Source organism: Spermophilus citellus (genome assembly GCF_964194105.1).
Source record: "Spermophilus citellus genome assembly, chromosome: 10".
Taxonomy (NCBI): Eukaryota; Metazoa; Chordata; class Mammalia; order Rodentia; family Sciuridae; genus Spermophilus; species Spermophilus citellus.
Window position 1 is genome coordinate 27,523,821 of NC_138197.1, and position 23,763 is coordinate 27,547,583.

The 23,763-nt window shown below is 47.7% G+C and overlaps 1 protein-coding gene across 1 annotated transcript in view; it reads left to right on the forward strand.

Moving 5' to 3' along the window:
- CACNA1C (calcium voltage-gated channel subunit alpha1 C) overlaps positions 1-23,763 on the forward strand; it is a 634,974-nt gene that overhangs the window by 579,906 nt on the left and 31,305 nt on the right. The window contains exons 32-35 of the mRNA XM_081309259.1: positions 12,267-12,299; positions 15,527-15,655; positions 17,853-17,918; positions 18,966-19,057. Coding sequence (XP_081165385.1) covers positions 12,267-12,299; positions 15,527-15,655; positions 17,853-17,918; positions 18,966-19,057 — 320 coding nt within the window. The remainder of the gene's footprint in view (positions 1-12,266; positions 12,300-15,526; positions 15,656-17,852; positions 17,919-18,965; positions 19,058-23,763) is intronic.

The window sequence follows — 23,763 nt, forward strand, 5'->3', positions numbered from 1 at the left end:
TTCCTTAATTAAGAGACTTGATAATGTTTGCATAAAACTTTGATGCATTGAACCATTGAATAATAGCACAGAGCAGACACTTTAGAGTTTTAATGTAAGATGTTTGAAACTCTATCCCCCCAGTCCCCCATCCCCTGTGCATCCTTACCCTCTCCCAAACAGTTGAATTGATGTGTCATTTTATTGGTTTGATTCTCCCAGATTAGAAGTCTCTGTCTGCTCCCTTCCAGCCAGACTTGGAAGGAGGCTGTTACCCTTCCATACATCCTCTCCCATATCCCCTGGCCCCTTCCCTGCTCACCCTATTGCTCCAGATTTGAATGCCCCTTTATCTCCAAGAACTGTAGACTGTCTTTATCATGCGTGTGTGCATGTATGTGTGCACGCGTGCACGTGTTTGTGTACACTTTACCTTGACTTCTTCTGGTAACACTTCAGATCATAAAAAAAAAACAGGCTTCCTGCAAATGCTGCTAGCCTCCTCCCTTCCTGAGTGGACTCCCAGTTTTGCAGGCTTGATGAGCCCTGAGGTGTTCCCTAGTGCTATTCCAGACCATAAGGCTTAAAGGCCAAAGCTTGTGCCATGCAGTACTTGGCACTGGGGGCACCACGGGAATGGTAACAGGAAAGAAAGTCTATGCACAGGGGCTCAGAGCCCCATGACAGGAAATTACAAGGAGGACAGCAAGCTGCTTCCCACAATGGCAAAGAGGACCCATTGCAGTCCCAGGGGCTCCTTTGTGGAGTAAAATACTGATAAAATATATAGCATCAACCTGCCATGCTATCTCAAAATATTCATGCTTTCAAAAGAAAAACAAAAGGTAAATGTGTGTGTGCATGTGTGTGTGTATGTACACATATATATGTCCTAGGATATCAAATTTCTGTAGGAAAAGTGGCTATCCTGGGGGAGTAGGGAGGTAGGGGAAGGAAGAGGGAGGAGCCTGAAACCATCAAGCAGATCCTTCCATTTGTTCAGTGGTTTTCTATTTACAATTCACTTTTGCCTTTATCTCATTTAATTCTTAACTACCCTGTGAACATGTCAGGCAAAAAAAAAACTCATCCCTAAGTTGCTGATGCTAAAGGTCACGATGGAGAAATTTAGTCTCTTCACTGTCCCAGAGCTGGAATCCAGGCCTCTTCTGTGTGACCAGTTCACCTTGGCCTAGGCCAGTCCCTCTATCTCTTCACTCATGGTATCTTTTTATAAACATACAAATCTCACACATCCCCCCCTGGAGTCCTCACACCTGCCAGAACTTATTCAAATTCTACTTTCTATAATTTATATTTTAAATAACCATAAAGAAGTCTTTTTCTAAATAAGAAGTAACTTCTTAGCTGCCTTGTGCACCTCTCTCTGCCCCCAGCCTCCCTCCGTCCCACAGTGTCATGCTCTGCTCTCTCCTTTGTTGAGGACCTTGGGTGTTCATAAAGTCACACTGAAGGATCGTCCATGAGGAGATGGCAGCAGTGATAGAGAGCCAGAGAGGGTGTCCAAAACACAACACTTGTTTCTGGGCTACTTTCTCCCTTCTCCCACACCAATAATGTCTTTGAACAGAAAGAACAAATATAACATCACCCAAGGGTGGTGGGGAAAAGTAAGGGCTGGGCTTGAAGTCAGAAAACTGGCAATTTTTTGAGTCTTGCTTCTTTGGTTACCAAAATGCCCTAAGACTTAACTTCCCCATCTGTCAAAAGAATATGACATTTACAGCAGTGGCTTTTGAAGCTCACATAAGAGCATCTATTTAAAAGCTCTATGTAAAAGTGCTGTGAAAGGTTAGGCAAATGTGGCACTCAAGCCAATGACATTCTCTCTAAAACCCCTGCTGGGATAACTTGGAGGACCTGGTCTCTATCCAAGACCATCTCCCTAGTCTAACTGTAACTTATAGCCCACAGACATTGTCAGCACACTCGTTCCCCAGATGTGATGAGACTCACGGCAACAACCAATACGAACAACCCAATGACAGCAAGCACAGGCTTCAATAGGCCCATGCCAGAAGCACAGTTCTGTGTAACCCTGCCCTCAGACGACAGCCAGCATTGACGGCAAGTTATGTGAACAATAGTTCTTGGTCTTGGAGGTAGCTCCCTCCACCCACATCCTTCTGCTCCAGATTGTTAGCAGACAGCTCTAGGATCTTCTTCCCAGTCCCACAGGATTCTTTAGAAATTCCTGCATCCCTGGGTTCTGCTCCAGGCCTTCCCAGATTTTTCTAGACATACAGTCATCACAAGACATGGATGATCAGGCTTGTGTTCTATTTGCAGGTAATCCACACTTGAATTTCAGGGGAATCCATGAGAGTTTTTCACCTGTGACCCATCATCTCTAATTCCTTTAAGCCTCAGGAATCGATTCTCATTTCCCTCACCAGATGCCTCATTTATCCCAATATCTCTCCAAATATTTCCTACACTGGAACCCATCTCTTTTTTCTTCCTTGCCTTTGCCAGGCTATGGTGCCCCCTCCCACCCCAGAAAATGGATTTCCCACCAATTCTGAGAACCATCAATCAGTCATTCATTCCACAGCATTTATAGTCCCACTTTCCACGTGTCATGCACTGTATTAAGCACCTGGGATACATGGGTGGCCAAAACAAAAAAGCCCTCGGGCTTTCTAGAGGGGACTAAATAGACAAGGAACAGTAAGTACAGAAAACGAGGAGGTCAACAGTATATTTGAAGATGTTGGAGTGCTTTGGGGGGGAAGCACAGCACCAGGTAAGGGGGCAAGGGATGTTAGGGAGCAGTGGAGGCAAGTGATGCTTTAAATAAGATGGACTTTCCTAAGGAGGTGGCACCTGAACACAGCAAAGACGGGAAGGATGTGAGGCGTTATCCATATCTGGGAGAAGAGCTTCCATGCAGGAGTAAGCCAGTGTGGAGGAGGGGAGGAGCAGGGACCACAGAGGTGAGAGGGGCCAGGTGTGGGCTGTTACTCAGAGCAAGAAGGGCACATCCTGGTGGCTGTGAGCAGAGGTCTCATATGATCTGACTCCGTTATTTAAAGGACTGTCCAGCTATCCATAAGAGTCAAGGTGGAAGTCAGAAGAGCATTTAGAAGGCAGATACAGTCAGTAATCCAGGTGGGGGATTGGGACCATGAGGCAGCAATGAAGCACATGGTCAGACTCTGGATCTGTTTTGGAAGTAGAACTAACAGTGTTTCCTGACACACTGGATGTGGGTGTAGGAGGACAAGCACTCAGGATGACTGTGTGGTTTTGGCAGAGCAGCAGAAGGATGGAGTTGGTTTGAGCTGGGGAGGACTGGAGGTGGAGCACATTTGGATCAGGCAGAGCAGAGCTCAGCTTGGGCATGTCTGTCAGAGTGAGACATCAGGAACACAGCTGGACTCACCAACCTGAGGTCCCAGCATAGAATCATTCACAAATAGATGGCATCGTGCCATGGCACTGGAGGAGGGCGCCAAGGGATGGAGGAAAGACAGAGAGAGGCACAAAGAGAGCTGAACCAGGGGCCTCCAGCCTGGAGAGGTACGGACCCTCTGAGGTGAAGTGCTCAGAGCCACTTCATGATTAAATTTCTATTCACTCTGAAAATTCCGAGTTAGGTCCTCTAAACGATGGCTGGATGTCACCAGAGCACCCCCCTAAGTGGCCCCCTCATCTAGTTAGACTAAATTGTACTTTAGTGTCTAAGACCCGGGCCACTGCCCTTCTCTCAGATGCATCGCCTTGTTCTAAACCTGAGCTGTGTTTCCTCTCTGAACCCTGAGGTGCAGGGCAATTTCACACCACTCCAATGAAGCCTCTGCTCTTCTTGATTTCTTGGGTCTGAAATCATATATCCCAGAAGGAGAATCCAGAGCTATTTCTCATGGACTTGGAGCATCAAAAACTGCTCCCATGTATCCCAGATTGCAATCAGATTGGGGGCTTGGGCCAGCAGCCTTTCCAAACACTCTTCATTCTGCCTTTTAAAGCACTTTATACAATAGAAAGTGCTAAGAATCCTGAATTCTTGCCTTATGGATATAGCAAAATATTCTCAAATTGAAAATTAAGACACCCTGTTTTGTTTCCAGGCTGGGCTCTGTGAAGCCAGGTGACAGGGTAATTTACCCCATTCTCTGGGCTTTGGTTTCCTTGAACATGGGGGATTGGGGGGTTGGGGAAGGTGAGAGCCTCTTGCAACTCCAACCCTCTAGTCTAAGTACTTGAGGTGGGTATCTCCTTTATCCTTTCCTAGAGCTCCAGCACCTTTAGGGACCTGGCTCCCTTGGCTTTGGTGTGGCTCACGTGGGGGTTGTAGAGAGAAGGGCAGGAAAGTACTATGGGGAGTGCAGCAGGCAGAGAGACGGTGTGAGGGGAAGGAACACTGCCTCTGGGGAGCTTCTGGGAAAATCCAAAAGAGGAAACCCTGAAGGATTTACTTAAGTGCAAGGTGTTGGGCCATGGAAGTGACCAGAACGGGAAAATAAAGCTTAATAATTATGGTATTGTGACTTCAGCTGATTAGAAGGAAGAGGAGAAGGAGAAGAGGAGAAAGGGAACCTGAGAACTAGTCTCTGATCAGAGAGCTCAGATCAGGCATCATGCCAAGGACATTACACACGAGATGGGATTAAATCCTCAGGGGACTGACTGACCCTCTGCACAAGGAATCAAGGCACAGACAGGGTGAGCTATCTGCCCCAAATCATACAGCTAATGGGTGACAAAGCCATTAGCTGATGGGGTTCAAAGCCATTTCTGTCAGAGAATTGACTCTTGCATCTCCACGGAGCCCATTGACTGAATCCCTGAGCCAACTGGCTGGCCTAAGCATAGCATTACCAAGGGGTAGGCGTCATTGGCTCCCGCTACTCAGAGGTTGTCATCGATGTCCTCCAACAATCTGACTTAGGCAGAGTGCTTGTCTTAACTTCTCTGTGCCTGTTGATGCTGCTGATACTGAACTAAGGAAGATCAATGCCCTTGGAAGGCTCAAACAGAAAGCACTCTGACCCCAGCATCCATGTGCCTGACCCATAGGGCCCAGGAGACCAGGGAAGAGGAAGCATGGACTCCCCTTGCCTGGTTGATACCTTCAGCTTGGGAATGACAATGGGAAGAGGGAGAACATGGAGGGGACAGTAACGAGGCAGGGGCACACTGGGCTCTGCTGCAGGAAATGTCCAGGGATAGACATGTCAGGTGCTGGCCCCAAATCTCCCTTCCCCTCATTCCTGACCCCTTTCCACCTCGGCATCTTCTACCATGCACCAGCAGGCACAATTAGTTGTCCTAACTGGCTCCCCATAAAAATCATAGAGCAAGTTGGCTCCTGCCCTGGTTTTAAGTCCTGCAATGATGGAGAAAAGCAGTGGCTCTGAGTCAGAATTGCCTCCAGCTGCACGTCCACCCCCTCAGGACTGAGTCAGGGGACTCAGTCTTCACGACTCCAGCCTCTCACCCATCCTCCAATCCTCCAACCCCCATGCACCTGGCCCTCCTATCTCTGAGCCTGCCTGTGGCCCAAATCACCCCTCCCTGTCCCTGTCAGAGCAGAGAAGGGGTCAGAACAGGCATGAGGAAGTCAAGGCTGAGCAGTGCTCCCCAGACCTGTCACGAGGACCAAAGGTGGCAAAGATTGTCAGAAAGTGGACTCATCCTATTGTGGGGTGGAAGCAACTTTGGAGGCCTAGATCTAGACCAAACCATACCGATTCATGTATTCCTCAACTGTGCATTGAAAGCCTACTGTGTGCTAGAGCCTGGGAAATATTTTATAGATAAGCATGCAAATCTAGAAGCAGGAAATAACTTGCTTGTCTTCATAGCAAGGCCAGACTAGAACCTGAACCTGACTCCTAATTCTGTGTTTAGTAGAAGGCTCAGATGGTGCTGTTGCCATACATTGTCTAGATGGCTGTGGCTGGTGTGGTCTGAGCTAGTTCTGGATTAAGTATAAATTGGTGATCTCAGGACAGCTGGGTAGGGTGACCCATCTCTCTCTATCTCCTTGTCTGGATCTCTCCTTCTGTTGCCCTCAAGGCTTCCTTCCAACTTCCTGCCACTTTCAGCACCACCCATGGCCCCTCCAACAGACAAATGCCACCAAGGTGTTTTGCTTTAAAAGGAAGTGATTCCAGTGCACTAATTCATACTAAGTGGTACTTAATTCAACTGAGGTGGTAGTGACTTGATAAGCCATGCTTCCAAAAATAATTTTACCTTTAAAGAGATGAAAATCCTGCTTGACCTGTAGATTGAGTAGTTAGCACATCTAAGGAAGATGAGACCAGCAATGCGACACTAGAGTGGGTAGGATATTTTTGTTGGAGTATTTCTCCATCCTCCACCCTTCTGGGGGTTCCATAAAGGCAGTTTTCTATTCTGCATAGAAAGAGAGCTGGCCCTTAATGGATCTAGCAGAGCTACACTCTGGGCTAGAAATGAGACAATGCATCTCACCATCAGTGGTCCGGTTGGAAATGGAAAACCAAAAGCCCCTAAGTCTCAAGGTCATACACAATAGGAGGACAGAGAGACAGCCCTGATAAAGTGGCCTGGTACAGGAAGTTTTCCCCACAGCTGTTGTTTTGAGAAGTATCCTGCAGGCTTGACCTGAAAGGTTCCTGGGACCCTTTTTTTTTTTTTTTTATGGACATCCTGATGAGGTTCTTATTTCAACTATGTTAGGTGGCCTGAGTGTCCGGACACAGGTGTGACTTGCCCATTGCTCCCTTTGCCCTCTGCCTTCTGCTCAAGACCCCTTCACTTGTTATTCCATTCTGATTTCCTTTCCTTCCCTATTCTCTATACTCTCTTTTCTACAAAAATAGAAGAGTGGAGGAGGCTGTCACACACACACACCCTTGGTGGGGCCAGGCAGCCGTCTTGCCTCACCAATGCCTGTCATTTAGTTCTTAGAGGCTCAGCACACTATTGCTGGTGCACTTGCCAGAACCCTCTAAAGCAAAAGGACCTAGAAGACTCCATGAGGTAGTAGTAAGGAGAGTTGCACCACGGACAGGCTCAGAAATGCCCACAGCACCTTCGAAAGTGTAGCCACTTCTGTGGACACCCTAATCTACCCTCATAGTGAATGTTCCAAACCTGACAATCACCTGTCCTTATTGATTCTGTGTCTCCCTACCTTTCTGCTGTACTTCTATTTCTCTCCCTTTCTTCTCTATCCTTCTGATCTCTCTCCTTCCCTGCTACTTTCTCCTTCTTCTTCCTCTCCCCCTACACCCCCTTCTCCTCCTCCTCCTCCTTCCTCTCTCTCTCCCCCCCCCCATCTCTGTCTTCCTCCCTCTCTCTCTCATTCTTTGACACTGGTAACACTGCTGACAGCTGATTCCATTCATTCATTCTTCTTGGGACTGTTTGTTTGAATGACTGGATATTGGCTGTCCTTCTCAGGGCGAGACTAAACCACCCTGGCCATTTTGTAATCCTTTTTGTTTGGTGTGTATTTCTAGCAGGTCCTAGCACCCGGGGAGCCATCAGGTTGCAGATGAATAACAGAGTGATTCCTGGTTTAAGCCACCTCCAGTCACCTAAACTGGCCACTGTACAGCTAATAGCACAAGCTAGTCAAACTGTCCCCCTTCCTTAGTTCAGCATGAAAAGACAGGGAGAACCTAGAACCAGCAATCCCCATGCTCTGTACCTGAAGGACTAGTGCAGCTGCATGCAGTCACCACAAAAACACAAAAAGGGCCCTTTTCACTGAAATTCCACTCTGGAGAGAGAGGTGGAAGCCAATGGGTTTCGTGGACTGGCCATGGGAGCAGGGTGGGGGCTGCTCTTCCACTCCCCTCTCTCCCCTCTAGGCTTTGTCCTTACTTGCTCTCTGCCCTTTCCCACCAGTCCTTTTCCCTCATATTCCTCTGCCCAGCACTCCTCCTCCAAGGATCCATTTCCATCTCTCCATTCACACCAGAACAAAACAGGAATTCTGCAGCAAAACTGCTTTCAGGTAGCCATATTTCCTTCATTTGCTCTTAAATCTGGAAGCCATTGACACCTACCCTCAGCTTCCGTACATCCCAGTTGACTTGTGCTTACTGAAACTTGCATCTCTCATGACAAGTAACCTCTTCTCCTGGTGGAAAAGGAGACAAAAAGATAACTAAGAAGCCCACCTACCCTTGACCTGCACATCCTGGCTCCTGGCCATGAATTTGGTGTCTAGTGTCTCTAGAAACTCATGACTCCTGCCATTCTCAGTTCTCTGTGTACAGCATGCCCTAGGTGACCTCCAGTTCTCAGCAACAAAACACCAATCCCTCAGTCTTTGGCCACACCATGACACTGTCCCGACAGAACCAGCTGTCTTACAGATCAAACAGAGATGAGAGAGCAGACAGAGAAGCAGAGCTTGAGCAGGGACAGGGGGCTATCAGTTGGACCCAGAACTTCAGGTGGCTTGGAGTGGAATTTATATCAGAGATTTGAAAATCTATCAAGTGTTCCTGTGGCAGAGCAGCCAGTAAAAGATTCATGTATCCCCATGACATTGCACTGACCCTGTTTCAGTGTGACATGGAATCTCAGTGACCCTGGTATCATGGCCATTGCTTCTCAATGGCAGCCCTCCGGATGGGGCATCCTCTGCCAGGCCAAGAGCCAATCTTTCCTAGAGGGCGTCAGAGGATCGTCTGCCCCTTTTCAAAGTCAACACAACAAAGGCAGCGTAGCCGTGACCCATGACCCCTTCAAAATGCTCTCTAGCCCCTGATCTCAAGAGGATGTCCTGGAAGACAACTTGGTTGGATATTCTAGCCTACCTACCTGCTGCCCCACCCTGAATTCCTAGTAATCCTTTACCACCTGGCTATGCTTTAAAAATATTTTTAAAACTTTTTTATATGATGAAAAGCTACTTTTCAACTACCTTTTAACTCTCCAGAGGGTGTGATGTGACAACTGAGAAACAATTCCATGGATCTTCACACCATCCTCCTGGGAAAATCCCCTCCATCTAGGAGAATCTGTCTCCCTGGCCTCTGGCATTCCCCGGGCTTTATCCCTCAGCCTCCACGGTGAGGTCTAGAGCTTGTGCCCAGTGACAAGGAACAGTGGATAATTCCAGAAACAAAGACTTCATCTACTGAGGTGATGCTTCTAATATGACCCTGAACTCAATTCAGAAAAGTTTTTCCAGGGAAGATCTCCCGTGAGCAACCCAGGGCCATTCCATCACCGCTGCCAGTTACACCAAACCAAGGCAGTTGGCATGAGGATATTAAAATGTGGTAATGGCTTTTGCTTTCTGTTTGCCCTGAGCCTGGAACCACTCATGGGGACTCTGAAAATGCCCCACCTCGGACTCCGCTATGAAAGAATCATCTCATTCCATTTATATAGATTGCATGAACAGATTAAGTTAATTGCCCCAATATCTTGAAATCCTAAATTACCAGATCATTGGAAAACAAAGCTGAACAAATTGGCTGCTCAGAACTTTATTGCTTGCCTTCCATTAGTGGAGACAGTGCCATATTAAAATCAGCCAGAATGTTTAGGCTGGGAAAACAGTTCTGTTGGCTCCTGGTAGAAAGGGGATGCTGGAAGGGTCTGCAAGCATATGAGGCAAGTATTTGGGAATCTTACCACCCCTTTTTTCCCTAGGAAGACCACTGACAGAGAAACTATAAACTGACTCATAAGAACGGAGAGGAAATCTGGGAGGGGGTTAGAGACTGATGCACAAGAATTCCAGGCTGTAGAGTGAGGTGAAAGTAGATTCCAAAGCAGAACTCCTGCCAGGTAGCTTCTCAGAGCATGGTACCAGGTGCTCACGAAGACAGTGGCAAACAGTGAAAACACGTCTCGGGGTCAAGCTTGGGACTCACAAATGCCCAGGGCCAGTGAGTCCAAGGTCCCCTTCAGCTCACCAAGGAACTCCACTTGCAGCTGGGCAGTCACCAAAGATTCAAATGACTGTAGGATCATCTAGGAAGTGTCCTACCTGGCTGCCTGGGTATGAGCAGATGGGAGTTCTCGGAGGACAAGGGCTGTCTTAGGCTTCTTCACTGTTCCCACATAGAACTCAGTGATTGCTTTCTGAGTGACTACGAATGGCTCTTTATTTTTGAGACCAGGGATCTTGTAAAAAGTTTGTGTGAGATGTTAAAGGCAACACAGCTCCAGCAAGTCAAAAGTCCTCTGAACGGCCTGGCTTTAATGTTAATTCATGAGTTTCTAGACTCTTCCGAAGTGAGGCTCTTTGGAAAGTTGTCATTACTTAGGCTGCAGAAGGCAACAGAGAGATCAAGAGCCTTCCTCTCAGCTACCCAAAGCTCCTCCCGACTCTTCTTATCTGCTATTACAGAGACACTCGTAAGGATTATCAAACTAGTACTTATTAATATAACAGACCATAACCAAGGTGATTACACCTAAAGTTTAAATCTTGAAATAAAATGATTCAAATATATGAGCTCTTAATTGGAACCATAAAGGCCTAAATAAAAAGCAACAGGAGAAAAAATGGCAAGATGAAAGGTTAAAAAAAATTAAGAATTCTGAATGTTTAAGAGGTTAAAGAAAGTTTTGTTTTGTGTTGTGTTTTAGTGGCTCAGTGGGCCAGGTTAAGCAGAAGGGTTATGAATTGTCTCCATTTTAATCCTATTCAGGAAGGAATTGCCCAGGTTCTTGGCAGTAATGGGCAGCTGTGTTGGTTTTCAGGTGGATCTAAGAGGAAGCAGAGCCCACACCTCCTGGGAACTCTGCCTTACCCCCTGGCATTATAGGTAGTGCAGAATCCCTCCCTCTGCCCTCCCAGTTCCCATCCCACTGGATCCCAGAAACATAGAACTCCTCAGCCATCAACACAGGGAACACTCAGTAGACCAGCCTGCGGCTCAGGAAGATGCCAGAAGATACCTAGACCTGAACATCATCTGTCACACACCTAAGGAAAAGGGAGTTGGGTGCTTTGCAAGAAATTTCTATTGTATGAGTGCATATGTATGTGTGTGTGTCTGTCTGCCCATCTGTCACCATGTCCAATATCAGCCCTCTAGCCAAATCCTAGTGATTCCACTCCTTCCAGGTATGAGGACTGACGCAGCAGCTGGTAATCCTCACAAAACAGAAGCTGAGGTTTAGAATGTGTTCTATAAATGACTAGAGAAGTGTCCCTTGCCTCCTCTTCCCTAACCTCACCTTATATCATCACCATTCCCTACAAAAGGACATCTTACCAACTTTCTATGAGAAATTTTTAAAAAAAGAATTTGCTGAGAAATCTGTTACCAAGGAAGTATTTTCAGGCTGCAAGCAAATGTCTACTTATGCACATTTCTATCCTTCAAAAATTCTGTTATACATTTTCCTCATTTGTACCTTTAAAACAGAAATACAAGGGAAACCAACTGAGAGTGGGGGATGGAGAGCAGACTGAAGATTTTGTAGAAAGAGTTAGAGCTCAGACCGTTGTGATCAGAAGAGGCTGAGCTCTATGTGCTGGATCCAAAAAGCATGGTCATCTTCCCAGAGACAGGCACAGGGAACCTGGAAGAGGACGGGCCTGGGATGTGCACCTGAGTTTCTGCCCAATGCGGAAGCAGTCAGACCCAAGAGCCCAGCTTCCTGGGGTGTTAATAATAATGTCCTAAATTATGTGCAGGTCTTTCAAGGTGAACAAGCAAGTCTACACTTATTATTTCATGCCAGTGGCCAAGGTTCTGCACACCTATGGACCTACAGCCAAGCAAGGCCGGGTCCTGCCTGAGCCGCTGCCTTGAGAACCAGCCCCTTCTGGGGAGAGGGCTGAGGGCCACCTCCTGGATCTTCCTTCATGATAACTAGAATCCAGTCTTCCCCTAAGGCTAAGAGCCCCTTTGCTTACCTGGGGTGGGCAGGACAGGCACAGGGTACGAGCAGGTGCTGCCTTCACTGCCTGGCGGGAGCTGAAGTGCAGAGAGGCAGGTGGAAGTCGTTGGAGGTGGTCTTAGAATACCAGGCTGACCGAAAACAAAACCAACCTCCATTCTCAAAGTCCAGAAGACCGATCTGCTCATCATGGGTGTGAGTTACTCAGTTCATGGCCAGAGACGAAAGCCTTGTGGGGCCCTGTTAGACGTGAGGCCCAGCAATGCACAGACACAAGCATGGTGGTGTCCCTGAGCCTGCCAGGCCCACGCTTTTGTATTTCTTTCACTTGTTTCCTTGTGCCCTCTCCTGCCACTGTGTCTCTCCTGTGTTAGCCAAGACCTAGAATACCGGGCATCTTCGTTGGAGACTCATTACAGCTTATCTCTGTCTGCCTTTCTTTAAAGCCAGCTGAACATACCCAATGCTCTCCCTCTATGGTAAGACCGACCCTCCAGACCACGTGCGCAGCTTCTGTGAACCCTCTAGCACCCCCACTCTTACCCACTCCAACCTCCAGAGTCTCAGGAGCCCAGCCTGGCTCCCTTGCATGTAACCACGTGTCCGTCGTGTGCCTTGCTCTGCCTGTGCTCGTGTGAACTGTAAAAAGGCTGCACGCGTAACGGTGTTCTGCCTCCCCCAGCTCCTTTGGGTGGTAATTCCCTGTGATCTTGTCTATCTAATGAGTCACTGGGAGAGAATTGGACCCACGGACCATTTCCTGTTAAACATCCCGAGGACTGAGACTAAGCTTAATCTGACATGGGAAATTTGCAGAGACCACCTGCGAGAGCCGCCATAGGATTCCAGGAAGAGGGGAAGAGAGAGGGGTCTAGCCAAGAAGCTGAGAGGAGGAGGATGAGTTCCTGCTATCCATGTCCGTGACTACCAGCCTCCCTCGGCTCTGAGTGGAAGGCCGCTGCAGAAGCTTTATGCTGGCATTTGTTCCTAAGAGGGCAGTTGAACTTCTAGTCACTCCAACCCTGGTGCCCCTCTCATCTTCTAAATTCCTGACGTTCATTTCAGTCGGGCTAAACCCACTTTTCTGCAGCAAAGTGGATGCAGAAAAACAAACTCTGTCAATTGGACCATTCCTAATGTAGGAGTCCATGACCCCCTTTGGCTAAAGTGGTAGAGATGCCTCTCAATGTGACCTTGAAGTGTCCCTGTACAACCCCCCCCCTGCCCTGTAAAAGATGCCATCACACATTTCAAACTGAACTAAGTGTGAGTTTTTAGAAAGACCAGTGGGTTGATTCCTCAGATCCCGAAAGTCAGCAGACCGGAGGCGAGGTTGGGTGGATTGGTGGTGACCCCACTGTAGCCCATGACGACCTGGCCAAAGGCTGCCAGGGAAAGGCTGAGCCATGGACATCTTTCCCTGCTTCACGGGGCTTCAGGGGGACAGCACTTGGATTGCCTTCTCATGGCATTGTCACTCCCTTTACTACGGGAAATTGTCCTGCCGCCTGGCAATGTGCTTATTCTTCTAGAGCACCATTGGGAAGCTGCAGCTCAGGGGCGGGCTCTGAACGCCACAGTGGAATCCAAACAGCAAGCTTGGCTTTGGGGTCTGCGTGGCTTTGTTTTAATTCATCAGATCCAACTGTCCCAGTGGCACCAACTTCTCAGACTCTTGACACCCACAGCTGAAGTTCCCCCACTTAAGCTTGTTCTTTCTTCTTTTTCTCCTTTCTGGAACACAGTGGAACTGACAGCTGGGTTATAAAACCCTAAGCCTCCTTTGTGAGCTCCTCTGGGGGAACAAACCTCTTGCTAAGGAGGGAAAATAGAATTTCAAGTAGATACACAGGTGATAGAAATAGAGGAGGAGGCCATCAAAGACCTCAAAGTAAACAGGCAGGGGCAGGCCCAGGGACGGCACAAGGACTGCTGCCTAAGGTCCCTCTCCAGGCCCTCAGGGAGCCCACGTGGCAGGCCCCAGTACCACAGTCTGCCCCCTGCCTTATAGGGAGCAGGAGCCCTAGGAGGAGCTGAGGCAGCTCTGATTTTGAACCTAAGAAATATGTTGACTCTTCTCCTGTCTGGAGGGTCCAAAAGCCAGGAGAGACCCTCTGGCTTGGTTTCTATGCAGAACTCCAAGGTGAAATGGGCAAGCTGTAAAATCTGCCTCTGAATTTCCCTGCTCCCTCAGGGGTCTCCTGATCTGAGTAGGAGACGAGTGGTCCCTGAAGCCATCCCACCAGGTCAGGAGTGGACGGGCCTGAGGAGCCCTCAAGGGCTTCGGGCTAGTGGGCTGTTCAGGGAGTGGAAACAGGCTTGGGCCATTTCAGGGGAATAGTGTAAAATACAGGAAGAGGAAAGGAGGGGGTGGGGTGGGCCGCCAGAGACCCCTCCTTCCTTGAGGGGAACCTGGAACGGGAACAGTAACAGGAAACTCGAGGGCCGGTTCTCTCCTGGTGCTGGCAGGGCCGGGTGAGCTGCACTGGCTCTGGGAGGCGGGAAGTGGCTCTCTTGGGGGTGGCCAGGTGCCAGCTCCCCAGGCTCTGCAGCACAGCCTGCTGCTCCTGTGGGCAGGGGGCTCAAGATGGGAGGTCAGTTCTTGTTGTTCTTGGGTCTGGAGGCAGAAGGGAGCAGGGCTGTCTGTCCTGTCTTTGGAGCCCTGGCCAGGCATGTGCCCACCGTCTCCTGCTCCTCCAGGTCCCACAGCTGAAGGTGAGCCTCAGCCAGCAGAGTCCCCTGCAACCCAAGAGTCATAAGCCCACTCCAGCTTGCCTTGGCCTCGATGCCGACCCTCTTCTTCCCCTTCCCTCCAGGACTCCAGGGAGGGAGATGATCCATCCTAAACAGATCCCTTGGTCCTCAGAGAGCAAGGCCCAGACATTCCAGGGATCACAGCAAGTGACACCTCCCTACCTCCCCTCTGTGCCCTCATCCCTTCCAGGGTCTTCCACAGCCTGGACAGGGTGGAGCCTCCTAGAAGCCCCAGGGAAGAGGGGAGTTAGAAGGCCACCGGCTTCCTTCCTGCGAGGAAGGCAAGTGCTGCAAGCCAGACCCTCCCTCGCCCAGCACCGGCAGCACCGCACTCCCCAGCCCCTTCCCCTGTAGCCATAGGGGCAAGGGCTGTGGGAAGCAGGGGGAGGTGACACAAGAGAACTGCTGGAGTCCAGAGCAGCCAGGGCTTGAGACCCCTTCAGTGGGCAGCCCACCCCACCCGTCAGAACCCCTGAATGCAATCGTAAGGGACAGCTGCCACCTAGCATCCTCACAGAGTGCCAGGTCCCACTCAGGGTGTAGGACCCTCAGCTGAGCTAGACAGAGGGAGAGCCAGGAACTCCAAGGGCAGCCAGCTTTAGGCCTAGTTTCCAAAGTATATGGTAGCTCCTCTGGAGCTTTCTGTTGCTCCATGCAGAGCATCACAAACTAGGAATGAAGGGGAAGAGAGAGGGTGGGGTATCAGGACCACAGTCTCAGGGCCTAGGCACAGCCTGGCTCTGCAGAGACCACGTGACTGGCTACTGACCCAGAAAGCTGGACACTGGCCTCCCACCCATGACCAGGGAGCAAGGACCTGAGGGAAGAGTCCAGTGCAGCTGACCCACCCAGCCTGCCTCCCCTCAGCCAAAGACTGTTTCTCAGAGCGCCCCTCCTGTACCACCCCTCTCTTGCTGTGTTAACTGCACCTCCTATTGCCAATGGCTTCCAGAATGCAGAGGAGAACTCCCGCATCTCCATCACCTTCTTCCGCCTCTTCCGGGTCATGCGCCTGGTCAAGCTGCTGAGCCGTGGGGAGGGTATCCGGACCCTGCTGTGGACCTTCATCAAATCCTTCCAGGTAACCAGGCCACCTTCCCAATGCAGTGGGAGACAACCTCTGGGATCCTGGAGTGAGCTGGGGCTCCCCTGCCCCCAGCCCTGGAGCTCCCTGGACCTGAGCTGTCACAGGAAGCAAGGGGCCTGGGGCTGGCCCTTCCTCTGCTGCTCAGCATGTGTGTGAGGGCAACATTCCACCAGGCACCTTGCTTTCCTCATTTCTGAGATGAGAGGATGAAACTAGATCTGTGGTTTTTCAAAAGTCAACTCCCAGAGCCCCACATTTCCCCGAAGGCAGGGTACAGAGGGTGGGAGGAGAGGGGAGGCTGAGGTGGTTCTGCTCTCTCCTCTCATTTATGTGTTTCTCCTCAAGAATTTACTGGACAAAGGGGTTATGTGGGATGGAACATATCAGAAAAACATGGGTCTAGCTCATCTGAAACCACTCTGGCCCCCTCAAATTCCTGCAGTTTGGGAATCTCCCAGCCAAGTCTGCTGACCCTACCTGGTTGTGGTCCTAGCCAAACCCTAAGGGACCCTGGTGTCACTCCACTGCAGGAAAGCAGACCCCTCATAGGGCCCCAGGATTGCCTGACTACTGCATAATTAATTTCCCTTTCTCAGCCATCGTTTTCCACCTGTAAAAACAGGCTCACAGTCACCCTGGCAGCTCTGAGGGGTGTTATGTAAGTGTGAAGTTAAAGAGAAGCAAAGCAGTTAGGTCCCTGGGGTTCCTTGGAGGTGAGGCAGCAGCCCCTAACTGCTCCCCTGGCCCCCGCGCAGAAGGCAGGCCTCTCTCCTCCTGTGGAAGTGCCACTCTCAGAGTCCCCAGGACTTGGAGAATCATCATCTCTAAAGAACAACCTCCATGTCCCCTGCCCTGGCCAGTCCGGGCCTCAGATAGGGCATAGAGTTGGTCTCTGGGCCAGGTATGTCTCCTGCTGCGGTTGGAGCCAGAGGACAGATGCTCTAGGGCCCCTGCTTCCCTGCTTTGGAGTCCCCTCCCAAAGGCAGTCCCCTCCAGGCAGGGACAGAGACCATCGGCTGGACCAGCAGTCAAGGCCTCAGCCTGGTTGCGCTCTGGGAGCCAGTGCTCCTCCAGCCCAAGCCCAAGCTGACTCCCCACCTACAAGGAGCTGCAGCTCCCGCCACGGCCCTGCCCGGGTGGGGGAGGGGCGGCTCTCTGGGGATTTGAATTGTCAGCCCTCATGGAAGCAGGACTGGGGGCTGACCTGGTTACTGATCCCAGGGGTCCAAAGCTATGAGTGCCCATACAGCACTGGCCCCCCACTCCATGTTTCACTGGGCTGGAAACATACAACAGGCTGGGGTGACTATAAAGAATGAGGAGCCCAGTGCAGCTGGATGGGAAAAGCATTGAGTGAGCTCGCAGCGCCATCTGGTGGTGTGCAGCCACTGGCGACGCATTTCCTTCGGAGCAAGCATGCTGGGCTCTGGGATCCCACAAAAGGAACTGGTGTGGAGGCCCAAGGTGCTTTCCCCAGCTGTGGCTCTGGAAAATTAAGTTGTCAGATAATATGTTGAGTGAATAAAACGTTTGGCATGTGACTCTGCGAGGTAGTGCACTAAGCACTCATTAAGCCTCAAGTCATTTAAATGCCACAAACCCCCAGAGGCCATTGTTGTTCCCACGCTCAGATGAGGAAACTGCAGCTCAGAGAGGTTCGGTAACTTGCCCAAGCTCTGGTATCTGGAAAGTAGTTTCACAACAGTAAAACCTGCTCCCACAACTAGTGGAGCAAAAGTCAGCTGAATAAAGAGGGGCACAGCCCACCTCCTCCATCTCTCCCCAGGTGTCAATGGCCAGGGGGGAGTGCATCCTCCACCACTCTCTCCTTCCTCGTGCTAATATTTCTGCGCGGTTGAAGGAGGTTCAGCTCCCCCTGACTCTGCTCACTGCAGTAGTGTGGCACTGCATCCATCGTGCTGCAGCCTGCCGGAGTGGATCTCTGTGCTAGAGCGTCACCTGCCTGGGTTCCATCCCCAGCACCACAAAAAGCAAATAAAAGACTAAAATGAGAAGTCAATGCCCATTTCTCAGGCTCTTCCAGGTGCCCAGTTCTTCTGTAGGGCTCTTGGAAGTGCCCCCTGCCCAAAGTCAGGCAGCAGCTGATGGCTGCAGAGAAGGGGACACAGTGCTCCCTGGGAAGGGATCCTGTTCCCGGGGCCTAATTGGTGTCCTCCATGCTTCCTTCCAGGCCCTGCCCTACGTGGCCCTTCTGATAGTGATGCTGTTCTTCATCTATGCAGTCATTGGGATGCAGGTAGGAAGAGCTCTCCACCCTCACTCCCTGACCAGGGCCCCAGGCCTGGGTTCTGTAACTGGTAAGGAAAAACTCAGAATTATGCAGTTGGCCTCAGAAAAAAAAAAAAAAAAAACCCTTCTTGGAAACAGCAAGAAGGCTCTGATCTGCACCCCCCTGCTTTGCCCATGTCTGATGGGCCTGAGAATTCCCCTCCACCCAGAGGCATTCAGAAGCTAAGGACTGAGAAAGAAGAAGAGAGAGGGAAGGGAGAACAGGGAAGGTAGTGCCTCCTCAAACACGCAGCAGTTCCTAGGGCCTCCCCTTCCCAGATGCCCACTACTCCTTCTCCTTCCCCAAACCAGGGTTCTCCAGCCTCCTCAGGGCTCTGGCTGAGTTCCCCAAGTCAGACTGGACAGCCCTTCCCCTCCCCAGCACTGCACACTGGCCAGAAGCTTAAGCAAGCTCCCCACTTGCTCAGTGCAGAAAGACCTGAAGGTTGGTAGTCCAAACCTTTGTGATGAAAAGCCCTCCCTTGACACCCAATAAAAGGGACCAGTTTCCAGGATAAGCATAGCTTTAAAGGGGCAGGGAAAAAAAATAAAATAAAATAAAAAAGAAGAAACCTCTGATTTCAGGGATGAATTAAATTTGTCCAAGCCCCAGATCACCCATTCAATATCACTCCAAATCCAATAACCTAAATTGGGAGTGTTTGGACATAGGAGCTAAAATGGCAAACAAAGGAAGGCAGTGGACCCTGCGTCCCCACCCAGCAGGTCCTGATCACGGCCTCCACTGCTCTCAGCCCCAGCTCCTGCTGGCTGTGGGGACCTTGGCTGAGGGCCAAGGGCACAATTCTTCTTACGTGTGTCCACGGATAATTGGGACCAAGACTGGGGGGCGGGGCTGCAGGTGCTGTCCAGGTCACATCAGGAGACTCTGGGGTATAGTTTGGACAATCTCTGAGTTACTTTGACCCCTAAAGAGACTATTGAAAAAAAAAGTGTCGGAAATTAGGGTCCTCTTCTCACAGGTCACTGAATTTCTCTTCCTTTCCTCTGCTAGGTATTTGGAAAAATTGCCCTGAATGATACCACAGAGATCAACCGGAACAACAATTTTCAGACCTTCCCCCAAGCTGTGCTGCTGCTCTTCAGGTGGGTGTCCAAGGACACAGGTGCACACATACACATCTGCATGATGACCTGTGGCCTGGGTGTAGAGAAGAGTGAAGTGAGTTCGGAGGGTGAGAAAGAATGGAGCGGGTGCTCCCCTCACTACCCCCCCCCTTCATTGTGGTTTGTATTAACGTTCCCTGAGCACTGAGTTGTCCATGAGTACTGGACTACTGGACACTGACACCTGCTGGTAACCACCAAAGCCATGATAAGACCAAAGTCAAACATTGAAAGCACCCTGGCTTGGGATCTGAACAGGTTCAAAGTCAAGTTTGCAGCATGCTGGCTTTGTGACCTTGAGCAGGACATCTACTATCTCTGAGCCTCAGTTTCCCCATAAAACAAATATAGGTTTTGATCACTATGCCAGCATGTGTGCCATCTGCTGTGTTAGGTGGTTATGTCCACCTGCACTGACTTTTATACGCACTGAAGTCAGCCTTGAGCCTCTACACTTCCTGGAAGACCACCACCTCTGGAATGCTGGGGAGGGAGCGTTTCTCACAGTGCCCCTGAGTGACTCTGTTCTGCAGCCTGCTTCTTCTCATCCAGGTCATGACAATCCCTGGACCAGATGACTTCTAAAGTCTATGCTAGCTCATCTATTCTATATGTGGTACTAGGAGAGGTAGTGAGCCCTGGAGTCCCCTTCCCAAGGGTCTCAGATAACCCACCTTTACCATGTCTCACAGAACCCATTCCCCAAACCCAAGTATCATAATTGCTCAAAAATGCATTATATCATACTAGTGGACTCCCTAAATAGCAGTCTGACATCACCACCTCCCTTAGATTATAAACTATCAGAACACAGGTCAACTGCCACTCCACAGCAGCCTTCAAGCCTGTGCCACATTTAAATATGGAGTTGGACACAGATTTCAGAATGATCACCTGGGCCCATCTCCCCTCCTTTCCTTGATGACAGAAGACATTTCTTTAGAGAATAAATTTGTAACAGTGCTAAGGATAGGGGGAAAAAAACTGGCATGTAAGAGTGCCTTAGGTGAACCAGAAATGTTGAGGGATTCCTAAATGGAGAAAGCAGGTTGGATTCAACTGTCAAAGGAACAAGAGCCAAGGACCACACACCTCCAGACAGGATGAGACTATGGGGAAGTGAGAGCAGCCCAGGGAGTCTCTAAGCTCAGGGTCAACAGATGCAAGGCACAGGAAGCCCTGGTCCGGGAGCCCTGGTTCCTCAGGGACTTATTCTCCTGGGGATCATTTGCTAATTCTTGCAGTCTGGAAGCACTGTCACTTGACATTTCATCCCTGGACTTTGGAGTTTGGAGAGACAGAACATCTTCCTCCCCTCAGGGAACTCAAAAAGAAGCCACCTGCCCAGTCTACCTGCAGCACATCTTATCTCCCTTTCATGATCCCCAGGAAGGATCCTGGGAGGAGGACTTCATCCAGAGAGCTATGAACTGAGTCTCCATCCCAAAGAGAAATCAACAATAATCCCAAAGTATTTGGGAGAAACTAACATCAAGAAAGAGAGGCCTCACACTTGATTCACAGATGAATGAGGAATAAATATAATTATCTTACATATAATGTAAATATAATAAATATAACTAATATCTTTAGAGAGACTAGAGAACATCACCCATCTGTTAATTAGAAGAAGTGCAGCAGCAGCAGCAGCAACAGCAGCCCTTATTAAAAAAGAGCAAAGTGAGCTGGGCACAGTGGTGCATGCTTATGATCCCAGTGACTTGGGATGCTGAAGCAGGAAGATCACAAGTTCAAAGACAACCTCATCAATTTAGTGAGGTCCTAAACAAGTTAATGAGACCCTGTCTCAAAAAAAATTAAAAATAAAATAAAAAGGACTGGGGATAGAGTTCACAGGTAAAGTGACCCCTGGGATAAATCTCCAGGAAGAAGGGGGAGGGGAGTAAAGTATGTACTAAAAAGAGAAAAATACAGTGGTTGAAATATTTTTTTAAAGTAGGATGTAGAGCAGAGGGGACACAGCAGAAAAATGAATTGATGCACTGAAAGATTAACCAGGGAATTCTCCTTAGATAGCTAAAGGACAAAAAGAAAATATGAAATGAAAAATCCTCTCTCTGAAATATAAATTCCAGACCAAAAAACCCAGAAGGAATGGAGATAGTAAAATAAAGAAATGTGATCAATTAAAATTTTAAATAAAAGTATGAACTTTCAGTTTGAAATTGCCTTCTAAGTGCAGAATAGACACATTATGATTACCTTTTAGAATATCAACAATAAAGAAAATATCTTAAAATCTTAAAAAGTGGGAAAACATCAACAAATTGAAGTTTCACAAGGCCTGATATCAAAGTGAGAAAAAGATGCTGCAAGAAACCAAAACTACAAGTCAATACTCCTGGTGAGCATCGATGCAAAAATCCTCAACAAAATACTAGCAACTGAATTAAACCGTACATTAAAAATATGATTCCCCATGATCAAGTGGGATTTAAACCTGGAATGCAGGGATGGTTTAACATATGCTGATCAATAATGTGATACAGCACATTAACAAAATGAAGGATGGAAACTATATGATCCTCTTAATAAATGCTGAAAAAGCATTTGACAAAATTCATCCTCCTTCCATAGTAAAACCTTTCAATCAATCAGGCATAGAAGTAAGGTACCTCAACACAATAAATACCATGTATGTAAAGTCCACGGTTAACATTATGCTCAATACTCAGAAACAAGGAAAGGGTGCCCACTCTTAGCACCTCCATAAAAGACATCCAAGTAGGAAAGGAAGAAGTGAAATTATCCCTTTGCTAAACATGATCTTGTACAGAAAACTCTAAAGATTCCACACCAAAAAGAAAGAAAACAAAAACAAAACTGTGGCCTGGAATTGTGTCTCAGCAGTAGAGTGCTTGCCTAGCACGTGCAAAGCCCTGGGTTCAATCCTCAGCACCATATAAAAATAAATAAATAAAATAAAGATATTGTGTCCAACTACAACTAAAAAAATGAAAATTAAAAAAAAAACTGTTAGAACTGATAAATAAATTCAGTAAAATTTCAGGCTACAAAATCAGCACACAAAAAATCATTAGTGCATTTCTTTGCACTAGCAGCACACTATCTGTAAAAAAAAATTAAGAAACCAATGCCATTCACTATAGCATGTAGAAATAAAAATAAACTTAACCAAGGAGATGAAAAATCTGTATACTGAAAACTACAAAACAATGATGAAAAAAATAGTTGGCAACACAAATTAATGGAAAGGTATCCCATGTGCATGGATTAAAAGATTTAACATTGTTAAAATGTTCATACTGCCCAATGCAATCTATAAATTCAGTGCAATCCCTACCAAAATGCCAATGTCATTTTTCACAGAAATAGAAACAAAATGTTTATGAAACCACCAATGACCCTGAATAGCCACAGCAATCTGGAGGGAAACACACACACACACACACACACACACACACACCTGGAGGTATCACACTATCTGACTTCAAATCCATTAAAAAACTATAGTAATCAAAACAGCCTGGTAGTTTAAAAACATACACATAAAAAAAGATGCATAGAAACAGACAAATGGAAAATTGACAAATAGAACAGGACAGAGATCCCAGAAATAAACCCAACAATTATGGTCAATTGATTTTCAACAAAGGTGCCAAGATCACACAATGGAGAAAGAACAGGCTCTCCAGTGAATGGTGTTGCTGAAGAGGAAAAAGATTGATTTGCAAAGCATCAACTGGCCTTGGACTTCTCTTCAACAAAGATGCACACTAGAAGCTAATGGAATAATGTGTTCAAAATTACAAGGAAAATGTACTTAGTTAGATTCCTATATTTAGACTTCTATATTCAATCTAATAAGTATTCAAGTAGCAACTCAAAATAAACATTTCCAAAAATACAAGAACCTCAAAAGTTTACTCTTTCACATAACCCTGCCTCATTGTAATTATACAGTTGTGTACTTCCACAGAATGAAGAATGAATCTAAAAAGACAATGAGCAACATCAAGAGTGAAGAAACTGTTGTAATACTTACTGTTATGACTTAGAAAAATAGAGATTTTAAAATTTATATGAAGATTTTTGCAGTACTGGAGATCAAGCCAAAATAATTGTTAAGAGGAAATGTCCAAAATCTTAATAACAATTTGGAAGTAGAATCCCATATTATCTCAAAAAGTTTGGAAGTGAGATAATAGTAAATTGAGAAACATGAAACTATGCCAAGATTCTTCTCTTGTACCAAGAGAAGAAGTGGATACTGTGTCACTCTTTATGCAACCAAGGGGAAAATGTGTACAAATACATACATTAAACATTGAAAGGTCAACTAGAAAAATGGAAATGGAATGTGTGTATTCCAAGCCACAAAATAGAAAAAAAATGGACAAAAAAACCTTAGCAATTTATGAAAATGAAGGAAGGGCTACTTTTGTAGCAAAATAAAATAAAATAAAATAAAATTGGAAAAATTAGAAGACAGAACAAAGATAATAAGAACAAAGATACTAATGATTACTAAAAATTAAATGAGTTAAATTGCTCCATTAAAAGATCAATAATCCAGGGCTGGGGATGTGACTCAGTGGTTAAGTGACCATGGGTTCAATCCTCAGTACCAAAAAAAAAAAAAAAAAAAGAATTCTAGCCATAGCCTATTTCTGAGAGAGAGGATGAAAATAAAGGGCTAGAGA